We start from the raw sequence: 16,605 nt of genomic DNA, 5'->3' as shown, positions 1-16,605 counted from the left end.
CTGTCTAAGCCGTGAGCTGCCAGCTTCTCTAGGAGAATGCTGTGGGAGACGGTGTCAAAGGCCTTGCTGAAGTCCAGGTAGACCACATCCACAGCCTTTCCCTCACCCACTAGGCGGGTCACCTGGTCATAGAAGGAGATCAGGCTGGTCAAGCAGGACCTGCCTCTCATGAACCCGTGCTGGCTGGGCCTGATCCCCTGGTTGTCCCGCACATGCCTTGTGAGCGCCCTCAAGATGAAACTGCTCCATCACCTTCCCGGGCACCGAGGTCAGGCTGACAGGCCTGTAGTTCCCCAGATCCTCCTTCTGGCCCTTCTTGTAGATGGGTTACCTGGGTAACGTAACTTTCTGATCTCTTGAACAGGAATACGGGAAGGCTCAGAACTGATTTGCCTTGTTGTTTTATCAATAATTTATTCAGCAGATTACCACTGCATATTCACAGCTCTTTTGCTTTGATGTCAGAGCTGTGAGTTTCTGGAGGTACTGCGCTCCTAGAAAAGTAACTGGGGTAGTTGAGCAGGTCATGTTTTTCAAGAGAAAGGCACAGCATGCAGCAGTGTGAACACCTTGCGTGAGGAGGGAAGCCTGTGACGCTGCAGGAAGAACTGGTGAAGGCACAGCTTGGGATGCGCAGTGGCAGTAGTACAAAGCAATCTTGTATTAATCTGTTCATTCCTTTCAATATACGTCCTTACACAGTAAATTGTCACCTCTGTGGTACGGGGTTTGGGACTAGAGCTGTGCTGATAGCTTCTGTATCATGTTTATACATAATGGGGCAGCTTGCATGATTGAAATGTCTTGCTAGGCCATGTGATTTCTCAAACATACCCAAATGGGAACTGAGCTCACTAAAGTTTTGACTGCTCACAGATGAGAAACTGGATCTCAAAGAAAGGCTCTAATTAAGCTCTGTAGCCCAGCATTTTTAGGAGTTTGCCTCTTACATTTTTTTTTTTTTTAGTTCTGCAGAATACTGCAGGCTGCATTTAATTCTCTCTGTTCTATGTACTATGCAATCGTACTTCTATTCCACTGATTACATCAGCAGTGATTGTTTATTGGTTTTGCATCTTGAAGATACTACATGAAATTAATTACTCTGTATCTGTGCTTTGATCCAGTGTTACTGAAAGGCACATATTGGGGGAATGTAAAAAAGATTAGTTGATAATGGAGGCTGCTCCTTGTAGCTGGTATTATTTTTCATCATTGATCATGAAGAAAGCTGAATGTAGAAATTCCCATATTTAGTAACTGTAAATGTAAAGCAGTTCCAAGAATGGAGTGGACTGCAAAGTAGGAAAAAAAAAAATGTATCCAATCTGATTTAGAGGAATGATGAATTCCTATTACACAGGTGATGATATTAAACAGCATAGATACTTAAAAAAAAAATAGCTTTTTTCTTTTTTGTCAATGTTATCCTAGGATAGGAGGGCAAGACTTAGCTAGTGGCCTATATTCCCTCTGCAAGATTATATTTTTGTAAAGAAAAGCTATCACAACAGTTTGTGAAAATGGAAGTATTTTTTACTGTTTTAAAAAAAAATATTGGATAGTCATGCTGTTTCTTCACTATGATAACAAAAGAAGAAAGAAAAGGTTAACTGTTGCTAGTGTGTACACTGTTCAGTGTACAAAAATAATCTGGGTGGTTCCCACAATTCAGGAAAGTGTAGCTTTATTCTGTACCATCTGGAAAGAAAAAAAAGAGACAATAAAGAAGTTGCAGTAGTCAGTGGTGTCTTGTGTAGCAAAGATTTAAAAAAACAAAACAAAACAAAAAAAGCCAAACCATGATGAATTGAAAAGAGCCTGTCACGCAGCATGGAGACTTTTTTGGGGTGCAGCATTGTAGCTGTTTTATTGTGGACAGAAGTGTTCTTCAACCTTTTAAAACATGAGCAGTATAATTAATTTTCTAGACAAATCAGCTTTCCACATGGACTACAGTTTGGAGATCTCAGATGAATCTCATTGCTGTCCTCTGGCTGTTTTTTTCTTGGGGGGGGTGGGGTGGGGGTGGTGCTAAATTTTTCTTAAATTGTGGCGTGCAGAGATGGATTGAGCATTACAGTCCAGGGCCTCTCCACTGCCAATTAAAAAAAGTCATTACTGCTTATGCTTTCCATTTCTAGAAGTGAAATTCCTTTTACTTATAGATAGGATTTGGTAGAGCTACACAAGGCAGCATAAGAGTGTATTTCAGATTATAAGTAAGGCATGAGAGACTTTTTATCTTATACAAATAGGCTGCATTTTTATAGATTTAACAAGATGTATCTTCATTTCACACATTTCCTGAGAATTAATTTCTCAAAACTTTTATTTCTGAGTGATGTCTCACAGTATTTCTTAATTGAAGCGGTACTTTCACCTCTTAATTGTATTTCTGAGCCTTTAAGGCTGTAGCTCTGAGGCTGAAGTTTCTGTAATTAGCTTTTTCCTAGAACCTGGATAAATATGGTGCTTACATGTTTTGCCCTTAGCTTTAACTTTAAAATTTTTTGTAGATTCTGAATTCAGAAAGTCTCACCAAATGTAACTCGTTTGCTCCACAGGACCGAGCCCAAAATCTTAATGAGCGAAGGACAAGTACAACCACCCTGACAGTAGACGTGCTCGATGGTGATGATTTGGGACCAATGTTTCTTCCTTGTGTCTTGGTGAATAATACTCGTGACTGTAGACCTCTCACCTACCAAGCGAGCTTACCAGAACTGACTGATCCTGTAAGTCGTCTTGATTTTTTGCAAGTTTTATATGTTTGTTTTGCAAGCAACTGTCATCTTTTTCTGTGGACGCAATTGAGAACTGTAACTAGAAAGGTCATGTATGCTTTGTTCCACATTTTGTGCTAAACAAAAGAAAACCAAGGTGAGATATAGGTAGGAACAGATGGTGAAATTCTAGCTTTGATACAATGGCAAACTGCTCATTCACTACAAAGGCTGAGTCTTGCTGAGATTCAATAAATTGTGGAATTGCTTTTCCTGATCTGTCCGTGTTTTGCTCTTGAAATATCCTGAAGAAGCACTTGTGAGAAGGGTCTTGACATGTTATTCCATTCAGGATTGTTACAGACCTTAGGAGAAAGATTTTTTGGAAAAGGAAGCATTAGTCACTGGTCCCTGAAAAGATTATTTGTTGCTATTATCTGGTTTCAGTCAGGAGGCACTAAAAAGCAACGTGTGTTTATCCCATGTAGATGCTTGTACTAAGTGTGTCAGTTCATCCCTATCCTAACTGATGTATTAAGGTCAGTGTAAGGCTCGTTTCACACTGCAATGTGCACAATGAATCATAAAAAGGAAGAGGTGAGAGCTTTATCATTTCTTGATGCAAGGTGGTGCCAACTCCCTTCCTTACAGGAGAACTGCTGCTTGGTATAATGGAGGTGTGCATCTCTGTGGTGCATGAAACAGAAATATGAATTTCATAATTGATATTGATATATGACCTTTGATTTCCGTATTTAAGAATATAAAAAGAAAGAACCAATTCAATCACTAGGTATTACCCCACCCAATTGACATTGACATTAAGATGACATTAAGATAACGTTAAGTATTGACATTGAGATCGTGACTTCCCTTGTTCATTGTGGGACACGCTCTCTGTCCTGCTTCCTCTGACCAGGAGACAGGGGAGGTTGAGACTGTAAGTGTGGAGGTTCCTGCTATTCTCTGCCTTATTTGTCTTGCTGTCCTGTGCCTTGTGGTCTTTTGCCGTTCTACACATTGTGATTTCCTGCTTTGTCTGGCCTCAGGGTCCCACTGCAAATATGCTTGAGCAGGGAGGCCAAGCACTGCTGCCACCCTGCTTGGTTGATTCAGATGATGCTCTTAGCAAGTTTCAGAATCTCTCACAGTTGTTTTATCCATTTTAGGAACAGCTGAAATCAGACCTAATATACATTGGTTGATGAATTGCTTCTGCACAGGTTAATGGTACAGGCTGTGGTTTAATAACCAGTACAATCTCCAGGAAGTGACATAAGGCTTATTGTAATCAAGATGTGCAATTAGTGTGCCTTCTGGATAAGGAAGGGTTAGACGAGTTTCAGGGAGGTGGTATAAGTCAGTCTGGACCCCTTGGCGAATCTCTGGAGGAATATTGGATCTTACAGGCCACGTGTGCCTCCAAAGGAGGTGGTGTTTCTTCCTAACAGAGCAGCTCTTCCTAGCAGCTGCAGCCTGATTTGTAAGGTGTAGCAAGACTGGAGCCTTGAGATATTCAGCTTTTGACAGTAGCAAATCAGTTGGGAAAGGAAGAGATGTTCCGGATTTAACCTTATTATATTGATTTACACATCTCTCTTCTACACCTTGGTATTTGATAACCCTTTGTAACTGTGTTGTCTGTTTTGGACTTTGTGAATAAACCCTTTTATTTTAAATTTTACGTTAATTTGGCTTGGGCTCAGTGCCATTTTGAGTTAACTGGGCAACCACGAGTTATTCTCTAGCTGAGTATGTGGCCTCGTCAGGGTTGCTGGGGTACCCAAACTGTGGAGGATGACAGAGTATGACCCCATTTTATCTGCACAGATCTGATAGAGTTCCCAGTAACAGAGGCAGGTGAGACAGAAATTATGAATAACTGGTGTTTGGTCATTACTTTGTTTTTTATCTGGTTATCTTAAGGTAAAATGCAGGTCATATAATTTTTCTGATACAGCTCTCACAGATGGAAGGAATCCAGCTCTGTCTTCATTCCTGCCCTTGGTCAGGCACATACACTGCACTGGAAGACAAAGCAGTGTCTGCCAAGGAAGGGTGTCTAGGCTAGGAAAAATCTGACTAGTGATTAGGTAGTGAGTTGCAAAATGTATTCATTCAACTTCATAAGCTACAATCTGTTCAAGTGTCAGCTTTTTTTGTTTGCTTTTTGGCTTTTTTTATGTCAGACTGCACCTTGAGAAATCTGATCTATGAAATGAGAAACCGGTTCTGTTGATAAACTACCAGTTATTTGCTGTTTATCTATTTGTAGCACTGCAGCTGTTTTCATAAACGTAAGTGGAAGAAGTAAGTTTGAACTCAAAGTTTTACCTTGGTACCTCAAATATTTACTTGACTTCTAAATTATAATTAATTTAGAAGATATGGATGGTACCTAAAAAGGTTCAGCTAGTAAACATATGTATTACATTTGTCCTGCAAACAGCAGTATAATAAAATGCAGAGAAGCCTGAGCTGTCTGGACTAGCCAGGGGCTGACAGTGGATTCACGTGATGCTCTGATCTGGCAAAGCAGCCTGGGCAGAGGACCTCATTCAGAGATAGGTTGGAGGTTTCTGCATAATGTGAAACTGTTGTGTTGCACCACATAGACAAGACCCATCTGAGTCCATAATGCTGTAAGACTATAACTACGATATCAGGTTATATAGAAGTTGATAGTGACCAATATACTCCTCAGAATGATTTATCTGAAGTTTCTTGCACCAGTTGTTTTTTTAAGAGATTAATCTTTACTACACTGCAGGTGTTGAATCTTCCAGTGGGTGTAGCAAATAGAACAGAATGCTGTTTGCTGAAGTTTTTTTTAATCATAGCCACTACATAGGCTAAAGGACTATTTTTAGTCCAACTTTGTCATTTTTTTAATTTGCTTTTTAATTTTTCAATGAACATGAGAAGGAATTTTAATGAATCTAGAACAAAGAGCGTTGAAGTATGAATTATTCAGAAGCAGTAGCTTGAAAAAGAAGTCCTGCTTTACAGGGCAAGATGCTTACTGAACTGACCCCTAAAGTAAAGAATTTAATGTAACTGGTAAGAATAATATTTTTGTTCAGTCTTGCATGGTTACTTTACTGAGGTAAAAATCGTATTTTCTTTCAAGCTTCTTTCCCGTAGATGCTCTGAAGCAGTTGGATACATTGGCAATGAAGAATCCATGCAGCGTGTGCTTTGTTTATGGTCTTTGGCTGGCGGAGATGGAAGAGGCCAGCAAAATTAATGGATCTCTTTGTTACCAGAGAAGCAATTTATTTTCCTGAAGAACAATATCAAGGTTTACACTGTGCCTTCTGAGAGTTGGTCTGACTCATGGCAGTATTAATAATATTATATAAATCTGCTCCAGGCTGGGCAGAGTGCTGTATAATTACTGTTTATACACTTGTAAAAACCTGTTTTACATTTCTGCCATTTCTACAGACAGTGTAAATTCCCCCAAAGCTGCAGATCTTCCAAGCACAGCCAAAGGTTATCTGATGGTCCTCTCTAGGTGTGCATATAGAATGAAATGTTATGATAGTACCTTCTCAGTCAACCAACTGAGCTTTGCCACAAGGTGTGATGTTCTTCATTGATGGTTGCCTGGTTTTGCAGGTGTCACTTCTGCAGTGCCACCAATGAGCTACTGTAATTAATTGCTGTGATGGCCTCATTAGGTCTATGATCACAGCTAAGGTCATATAAACATCACCGTCTCTGATTTCTAATGCTTGTGAGGTGCTCTTGCAACTTGGTAGAGGAGGCAGACATTCATAGTTTGGAGTAAACAAACTTTGGATGTTTTTATAGCACATTAGCTCTTCTGAATGCTTAATTCTGTGGTAGGTTAGTGGTAAGTGAGGGCTAAAGTGCCTCACCACTGCTGAAGCCCAGACACAGAGCTAAGTTAACAGCCTATAATCCACACCTTGGATTATGTATTGCTTTCCTGGAGAGTAATTTGCTTGTGAAGTGCTACCTGTTGAGTCTGATTCAGTGCCCATGACAGTGATGGAGTAAGCTGTTTTACAAGTTCCCAGACTATGAGGGAAAAGAAATAAATCTACTGAGTTTTGAGTCCTCTAATAATCATTGCAAAAATTATTATCTTGCAGAAAAGACACCAAAGCCCACGATAAGACAGCATTCAAAGTCATTGTTTGAAGTTCTGTCTCATAATACATGTGCAAATTCTTTGACTTCATTTCTTTTAGGGGAATGCAAAGTACAGCTTCAGTGATGTCTTACAATGAGCTAGCATAAACCTTTCAAAATTCAAGTTCCACAAGCCAAATATATTGCCTTATAACAAAAAGAGAAGAGGCCTCTGTGCTACATGAAAGGATGCATGTATGAACCTCCTGTGTATGCTAATTGGTTCATATACTTCTGTGTCTTTTTCCCCTAACTATCGCTGTCCTACTTTCTCTCTAGGAATGAATTTATTGTTGTTAGCTAAATTTCTGTTTCTGAGAAAACCTGTGTTGTTTTTTAGGTTTTGGTTGGTTTGGGGTTTGGGTTTGGTTTTTTTTTGTTACATAGCTTTGTCTTTGCCTTAGTGTTTCTGTCTGATCAAATCTGCTAGGTAATTTTTTTTTTCATTGTCTCAGGAAGACTTCAGTATTTATTAACAGTATGTGCAAGTCATCAAATGGAGTTAAAAATATAACCTCATTAACATCTCATAACATTGGAAAAATAATTTCTCCTCCTTCTTTCTCTTTCAGTCTATTCCTGTCATGCTTACTTTGTGAAGGTTTTGTCCATTTCTATACTCAATTTTTTCCATCATCATGCAAAGAAGGAAAGACAATTAGCACTAAAATATAAATTAGGTTTATTTAATCAGTTACTGGACTAGTTTTGCAACAAACTGGTTCATTATCAGGTTCTGCAGGGTAATTATCAGTCCACATGAACAGTAGTATACTCCATGACACCTATGAGGCTTTCTTTGTACTAAGTCAAGATTCAATGCTTTAAACACCTAGCAGCATTATGAGACATTGCTTATTAATGCACCACTGATGTTTCTTTCTACATGGAAAGTATTTATTTTTGTACTAATTATTCTCAGTATCCTTAGGAGTTGTGTCAGCAGGGATCTTACAAAGTCTGTGGGCTCAGCTGCCCTGTTGAGGAGAGACTCGAGGAGATGGGTCTGAGCAGAGGACTGCTAGATGAAAGGCTAAAATAACAAAAAGAAGAAGAAAAAAGTCTCCAAAGAACAGTGTGGTTGAGGGGGGTAAAAAAAGACATTGAAGAGCAGGAAGTGCCCTTAGAAACCCTCAAGCTTTTATTAGCAGGAAGGACCTCTTGAGTTAGATTAGTTTGGATTCAGGGGAAGAAAACTGAACTTTTAAGAGGTGGTATTGTTATCCTGCTGGGTAAAAGCCTTGCTTGATCAGTCAGGGAGCGAGTCTTCCCTGAAGAGCACTGTGCGCATCCTGTAACACATAGTTTTGAAACTGTGGAAACTGCAGATTTTGATGAAATGAACAGTTTTGCTCTACTGTCACAGAAATCAGAAGTTATGGTATTTTTTTTATTGCAAAGTTAGGTCATTGTATATTCTGTGTTTAAAATTGAACAGTCTTTTCTGATCACTTCAACAAGCTTTTTTTTTTTTTTTCCAAAGAGAAAGGTTAAATACTTCCTGCAAGGGACAAAAAAAATTCATTGACTTTCATATATGCAAAGCATAATAAACCATCACAATATTAAGAATTGTGGCTATACAGTAAATTCATCAAATTCTCAATACATCTTTGCAGAAAGTATGTCTTTCTTGGCATCCAGAGTCACTTGAAGAGTTCCCACTTAGCAGTGGAAAATGTGTTTTGCATCAGACCGATAGTTATGTCAAAAATTACAGGTGCTTTTTAAAACTTTCATTTTATCTTTTCATTTCATGCTGAAACCCTAGGGGCAATCACAACAGTTTTTCTCCAAGCAATTTCCCATTCCCTTGCAGCGTTGTAGCTCAGCATCATAAGGTGACATACTGTAGCAGTTGCAGTAAAATAACTTTCATACCACCTTCCCTGGTGTATTGCTGTTTGGCAGTTATTTGCATTTATTGTTTGGGGAATTGGGAACCTTTAGGGTACCCTTTATGGTACGTTCTGGGCACCATCACTTATTGCAGTAGGGAGACTGTGGGATGTGGAGGAAATGGGTTATTCTCTGGTTGTGAGAAATGGAAATGCCGTAGGAGGGAACTGAGGTTACAGCAGTACAGGAAAGGCTAGTTTAATTGCAGTGGAGAAGAAAAAAGGAGTTTGAAGTCATTTGATCAGTGTGTGGGGCTGGTGTTGGGAACACAGGACACTTCCGTTAAGTAACCAGGTTTAGTCAGCTCTGTACAAATTGGTTCTATGCTTATTATCTATAGCTAATTAACATGGCAGAGGTGGTGCTGTTTTTTCAGTACCTCTGGGCTTGAGGATGACAACCACTTAACAATTCTTTCTGAAGTAATTTCATTGAAGTTTCTTGCTATCTGACTGTACAAATCCCAATTCCTTCCAAACAGAAAACCTCCTGGAAATTTTCTCATAGAGACATGTTAATATAAAACTTGCTGCAAAACAAATAACGTCTGAAACTTCTAGAAACAACATCTCCCCATCTTAGTTACAGCGGCGGGTATTAGTCAAAGAATAAAGTTCATCAAAATGTTGTGGTTTTTTTTAGTGTGCTTTTTTTCTATTTATTTCTATTTTTTGTTGTGGGAAATCCCTACTCACAGAAGACATTTTATCTAGGTATCTACCATGCACACTAAAACCCAATACCCTTCCCTGAGGTTTGAGAGAAACTTGCTAGTTCAGCCTGAGCTTCCATACAGATGCTAAGCAAGATTTTTGTGGCACTGAAACACACAGTCTTCATAATTTGGCAAATTAAAAATTTAGTCTGAGTTGAAGTGAATATGTGTGGTTAAATCAACTTTAATAAAACCTTTAAATGTGTAAGGAAGCTGCCTCTTTTACCTGTGTGAAGTGTAAAATCTCATAGAAAAGCGGGAACGCTTACCCCTGATGAAAGTGGTTTCTTTCTTGCAAGCGTGACTGCTTAAAGTCAAATGTGCATGGGGGTGAATTTACCCCTACTGATAGTCAAACTGCATAAAGCTAAAAAATCAGGTTAGAGTGGCAGTTTTTCTTGCCAAAGAGTTTTTTTTCTTGGTTAGATATGGTACCTTTAAAACTGCAAATGTTCATGGCTAATTTAGGAAGTTGTTTGTTTCTGAAGCGCTTGTATCTCAATATGCCTTTCTTTTCTTTGCCTTATTTTTACTAAGATTTGGAATCTTTTATTGAAACATGGTAAAAGAGGTTTGCCAGCCTTTGGCCTACTCTGCCTGTATAGTCTTACGAGCTGTGCTGGTGATTTAGTTGCATCAAGCATCAGGAAATTATTTGAGATTTAATTTGTTTCTAATTACTCCTCTCTTAGCAAAAAAGAATGCTATCCAATTTTTGGGACTGATGCTAAATGCTCTTTTAGGGGATGGTATTTACACTTCATCCTGGAATTAGACCATGATTGAGCACAATTAAGTCTGCTGACATAATTGAATGTTTGAAGTGTGGCTTGGGTTTGTGGCTTCCAGAGAGCTCATCATTAGGAGAACTGCATGTTTCTTCTTATACAAATATTTTTGGTAAGGAAGGAAGTGGCTTTGCATTTTGAATAGGCAGTGTCCAGCTCTGCAGTGTTACCTGGCATTGAGACTTGGCTGAAATTGGAGGTATGCTGGGGCGCTCTAGGAAAATAGATGGGCTGTTCATAGAGATACGTCTTGCTGCCTAGCCCAGTAGGTATGCTCTGTCTCTCACGTAAAAGATTTTGTTGTTTTTTCCCGTCTATCTGTTTCTTTATCTCTTCCTGTGTTAGGAACTGATATTAGCTTTGAATTCAGATGTGCGTTTCTCAGTAATCAGTATCTGGGAACGCAGCAAATTCCTTATTAACTGTGCTGTGTTCATCTTTGACTTCAACTATGTTCATGCTGCCTGAGGATCTCTCTTACGTTTACCAATAATGAACCCATGGGTTCTTTGTATCTCATGGTTTCAGGGCTTGGTAGGAAAGAGAAATAAGTATAAGCATGCTTTGGTTTTAAATAAATGTTTAGGTGAGAAGATCAACCTCTAAGAGCTGTTATTTCAGAATTTCTATACAGTCTATACAACAAATGATTAAAGGTAAAAGCTTATATTTTGTTTAACATTTCTGCAACCACTCTCTAATCAACATCATAGCTCCAGAGCATAGAAAATCAGGCCTCTCGTACATTATAGACTAGGCTGTAAACTTTTTGGTTTCACCATATGCACATGTTGTACAGCTTTCTGTATGAACTCATTCTCATATTTAATGCCATAATCATTCTGCCTTTTCTTCACAAATACTCCTGTTTCTGAGTAAACGTTAGACAAAATAGCACTGGCAAATCATTATTTGCTACTAAAAGGTTTAGTTACTTTCTTATCTGTATATTATATCTTAGAATATTTATTTAGAAAAGCCTGGCAATTGGTGTTAATTAGACTAAAATCTTCGGTGACAGATAGCATGTGCTGTCAACTGTTGAGCTGTAAGATGAATGTGTTCCTGTGTATTTACTAGCCAAAAATTATTCGTTAGGCAGGGCAATGGTGTTACTTCAGACATACTACAAGAACTAACCAGAGAAATGCTTTAAAATTTGGGGCTGTATCTATACGTTCTTGGGTTGTTGCTTGTTCAGTAAATTAGAAAAGAATCTCTCTCGTGTCTTGAGGCTTTGAATAGTCCCTTTGCCACTGGCTGAAAGATGAGCAAATTGACCCATTTTTCAGGTATTAATTTTTCATTAGCAATTTAGGTAAAACCTGAAACTGAGATTAGGAAAGGGAAAATGAAGATTGACTCCCATAACACGTATGCAGTTGTCAGTGTATTTTTTTATTGAAAAAGGCAAGTTGTTGTGGCCAGGTTATTTGCAGTATAGTTGAGCAATAGATAGCAATTTTTCTAATTAAATTTAAGCATAGATCCATGATGAACTGATAGGCAATCTTGAATTGCTTTGGAAGTCGGAAAGCAATTCAAAAGCAATGATAAAATCCTCTCTTGGGTGGAGTTCCCCTTTAAAGTTTATGGATAAACTTTTGCATTTTTTTCAGTCTTTTCACTCTACTTGCAGCCATACAGGGGTCACCAGATTGATATTAAGTTCAAGATAATGGACATTGTTAAATAAGTAGTAGCGTTCACAGTAGATTTACTAACATAGTGGTTTTTTATAACTTGATATCAGTGATTTTGAATTAACTTTATGGAAATGACTCTTTCAGCAAAGTCAAAATGGACGGATTTGATAGGCTATTGATTATCTGCTAGTGCATGAGAAGGAGTCATAAAACATTTTTTAAGTCTTCTGCTATCATTTTTCCCTATCTTTTCCTTTTTTGTGATTGTCTGTCTCCCATATGGAATCTCTTGACTGCCTTTGTTTTAAAGGAAATGTCACTGAAAAGTAATGAAGCATGAAAAGGTTAAAATTACAAAGATTGTGATGTTACAGGTAATTAATTTTTATGTATTTGGGAGTATACCAAGACGGCATGCCTAATTAAAAAGAATAGTCAGTAACTTTAATATGTGAATACCTGAGAATTGTTTTGGATATTCTCTCTTAGGCAGGCAGACACTTCACTTGCTTGATATATTGATCAGGCAGGACAGTCACTGTTCAGTATCTAAGATTAACTTATGATTTTAAATATAGATGTATTTCAGATAGAGAAGTTAACTTGGCTGCTTTTCACTTCAAGAACAAAACAAACCATGCTTTTAACTTCTAACATTGAACGAATGTTGAAAAAAACCCATATGTTTCAGTTATTGAAAACACTGTTTCTGGCTGAGAAAATAACAGCAAGACTGCAGAATAAGAGAATATAATCTGAAAGATACTTTCCTGCTGGTGATTTTAACCAAGCTGCGTTTCAGAATTAGAGTTGATATCTATGGATAGGCATAAAGTGATATGTCACAGTTCGCTCTGAGTACAGGAAACCTGCTTTACATATGGGATTACTGTGGTGGAGATCGTGCCTCCTATGTTTGGTATGTACCGGAGAATAGTGATTTTCATAGAAAGATAGAAGAGGAAGACACATGGACTTTTTTTATAATGTGAAAAGAGAATTGGTTGAGCATGATTTACATGCTTTAGGCTTTCACTAAAACTAATCTTTATTAAAATGCACAAGTGGAGGTTTTAAGGGAAAAAGGATCAAGCTTGACTGAAAACTGAGAAGTTTTGGACAATATACAGTTAAAAATGAAATAGGAGAAGAAAAATATCATTGCAGATCATCTTTGAAGTTGTGTTTGGGGTGAGAGAAACACATTTAGTTTATTGCTAGGACTGGGTTATCGAGTGACCCCTGATACACAGGGGCTATGTGGATCCCTTGCTGGTGCAGGAGGAGCAGGAACTCTGGTAGTTCACCAGAGACCCAGTCTGGCCTGGATATTTGGCTGATGGTGAAAACAGGCACATTTTCTAGGTGTTTATCGAGCTGTAAAGTGAAATTTTAGAGAGTTAATCTCAAATGTGGTTCCTTTAATTACCAAGAGTAAGGGGGGAATAAACTGGTAAAAATGACCGATTTTATCATATACATAATTTTCTTCTTTTTTCTAAATATAGAAATGCTCTATTAATTGCCTGATATTTATCATCATGGTTAGTAACTTACTGGGAACACTAATGGGAAAATACTCAATTCTTATAGCTTTGTCAGGAGCTAAGAAGAAAAAGGGTCCTGATTTTGCTTGGAAGAAGTAACTGTGGAGCTGTAATTAGAAGTAATTTCCTTTTGGAAATGAAGATGATCTGTTTTGATTCAAACTTTGGCCTGGCACATCAGCCACATAAGCCAAGTACATGAGTGTTTGAGAGAGATTGCCAGGGTTCCTGGGTGGGTTTGGTGTGTGCAGTAGTACAGGTTTGCTATTGTAAACCACCTTCTTGTGTGGCAAAACCAATGCCAAAAAATCTGTTCAATTCATGAAGTACAAAACCTGCCAAACTCCCTAGTCTTAGTTGATCTTGCTGTTTCATCCTATTGTATTCTTTGTTCATTCTCCAGTTTTCAACTTAAAGTTTGTTAGAAAGAAGAAAAAAAAACCCACCTGCCTCATAACAAAGATGACTTCAGCATAACGTGTGAGATCACACAGCATACACCAATAATCACATGAGGACAGTAGAAAAGTGTGATTCCTCACTTTTGCGAGATATCTCACAACCTGGGGTTTGAAACTGTCTTGCTTTCTGTGATGCCATTAAGGGATTTCAGATATGAAGTGATGGAGCCTTTCTCTCCTCAAAAACTAGAGCTTCAGGAGAGGAAAGAGTGCCTGAGGAAGTACCATCCCTGTCTTGTTCTGAGCTCTGGCCTGTATCTTGAATATACAATCAACTACTTGTGTGATTTAATTGCTGTCTTGGATATTTGCCGTGACACAAAAGCCGCTTTCACAATATGCACTTCTGTTTTCTGTTTCATAAACCCATCTTTGTTATGGCGTGAAGTGGAGCTATTGTCAAAGAGGAAGCCTATGTGTTAATTTATTTGATCCTTAAATGTCATTTAGAAACATTTAAACGTTTTGAATGTTGACATTTAGACAAAATACTTTTGTAGTGATGCTTTATCAGTGAACTTCAGAAAAATTCTCATCAATGTCGTAACACTGATCCTTGTAGAGATAATTATAATTTCAATAGCTAGGCTATCCTGTTAAACTATAAACTAGCTGTTCATTAGGGGTCAGGAAGAAAGATTCCTCTTTCCAGCTTGTTTTCACAATGCAGAGGGTGCAGATTATACTAGTTCTTCAATTAATCAAATAGTGATTAATCAATTAAGGTTTTGCAGATATGTGCAAGTACACTTGCAGGTAGTGGGAGATAAAGTAGCAGAGGAGCTTCCTCTCTGGGGTGGAAGCGTTAACATTTGGAGGCTGCAGGAGGCTGCTTCCCTTTTGAGCACCATGAAGTCTTGTGGCCCTGCTCTGAAACAGGGCAGCAGGATTTGCTATCACCTTTGCATCAGCAGTTGTGTGATGTTACACACCTGCGGGCACGTGATTTGGCACAGACTTCCTCACTAGGCTTGGCATTCATGGTATGGCTCTTGATAGCAATGGAGGCATGGCAGCTCAGAGCTCACCTTGGGCTGCTCTACCTGTTTTTCTGGTTGTCCCTGGTCTTTCAAGGCTAGCTTGGGAGTATCCTTGGTCCACTGCAGTCTGTGGTACAGATGTGCCCTTGTTCCACTTTTTGTTGTCGTGTTCCTGAGGCAGTGTTTGCCCTTCCCAGCTGTGCCGTCCACATTGGGACCACACCGAGGAGGGAGCAGCCAAAGGAGCCTTGCTGTCCCAGCCCAGCAGCTCAGTTTCTCCCCAGTGCCCTGACCCCCTGTCTAAAACATGAAGAAGCCATAGAGAATGTTGAGCCATGCCAAAGAGCATTTCCCTGCCTCCAGCCGTGGGCTGCATGATGCAGCGTGTAGGGTAGGGAGGGGGCAGCCTATCATCACCTTTACCAGTACGATTATGTTTGCCTCTGCTCTGTGCTATTGATAATGCTTCTGTAGAAAACCTTGCTTAAATCCTAGCAGTCTTTCCTCTAGAGCATGAGGAAATTAATGGTGAGCTGGAACACCCTCTTCAGAAACAGGAAAATGTGGTTAGTCTGCATTTGGCTCTGCATCAATACCTCTGGCTGTACAGCAGTGCTCAAGTTTAAAGCAGCTTGTATGGCTAGATAGGTAGGAGTTTGCTTTGTAAACAATTCCTGCTTTGTGTTCTGGAAGAGTATTGGGATTTGGGAAAAGAAGCATTTAAAGGTAAGAGTAACATTTCACTATACCATAAAAAGACGTGAGGATGAACTTATAGATGAAGTGAGCCTTGCAGATTGTGTGTGTACATGCACACATATGATATATCTGCATAACTGCATAAATTTATTGAAAATTAAAGCATCCAAAATACACCTAGGAAAACTAATTTTTCCTTTAACCTTCCATCTAAGTGGCATTAACGCCACTGTTAATGTTACCATTAAAGCAGCATAATAAAGTGGATATAATAATAGTGATATAGAATTAGTAGCTGGCTCTGGGCACAAAACCTCTACCTAAAATTATCTCTTGACAGGGTGACGAACTTTAATGAGAAAAGGACAGTGGTGGATACAGTTTGAATAAAGTCAGGTGTTAGGTAGTTACAGCTGACATTCCCATGCCTGAACTACAAAAGCGCCCATTTAGTTGCAAGTACAAAAAACGAAAACAAAACAAATCAGTAAAGAAAATGTAAATGTTTCTTCACAAAGCTGAGTGGTGGTTCATAGTGGTGTTTTGCTAACCCCAAATGTTAAACTCCTATATCCCAGTCTGACCGATGGGAACACTGCTTAGCTGCAGATTCAATGCTTCCGAAATTTCCTCTCCTTTGAGACTTTTGACCCTGCTTGTTCCTCCAGGTGAGAAAATGGCTCTACCAAAGCAAAGTTCTCTGAAGGAAGATACTAAATGTGTAAATAAAAAAACCAAACCAACAATACTATCTTAATCTATGTGTAAAATGAATCAGTCAAGAGACAAAGGATCTGCGTGAAATACTGACCTGTTCATTTCTATGTTTACCTTTTTTTTGAATTTTAAATGAATTAGTGTTTTGTTATGGGTTTTTTTGTCCAGTTTCATACAAATTAATATAAGAAAGGTCCCATACCAGTGATACTGGTTATACTTCCCTAAAGGGTTCTCCCATTCGCAATTAGAAGCGCTGTCTTAAA

General features: G+C 38.7%; 1 protein-coding gene across 3 annotated transcripts in view; it reads left to right on the top strand.

Moving 5' to 3' along the window:
* Positions 1 to 16,605, top strand: part of PCDH15 (protocadherin related 15) — a 387,556-nt gene that overhangs the window by 128,007 nt on the left and 242,944 nt on the right. For all 3 annotated transcript variants that reach the window (XM_009275078.2, XM_009275076.2, XM_009275077.1), the window contains exon 7: positions 2,568 to 2,738. In XM_009275078.2, the coding sequence (XP_009273353.1) occupies positions 2,568 to 2,738 (171 nt within the window). The remainder of the gene's footprint in view (positions 1 to 2,567; positions 2,739 to 16,605) is intronic.

The sequence above is a fragment of the Aptenodytes forsteri genome, unplaced genomic scaffold (assembly GCF_000699145.1).
Source record: "Aptenodytes forsteri isolate BGI_AS27 unplaced genomic scaffold, ASM69914v1 Scaffold320, whole genome shotgun sequence".
Lineage (NCBI taxonomy): Eukaryota > Metazoa > Chordata > Aves > Sphenisciformes > Spheniscidae > Aptenodytes > Aptenodytes forsteri.
The sequence above is the reverse complement of the archived record's forward strand: the minus strand, read 5'-3'. Positions and strand labels throughout refer to the sequence as shown.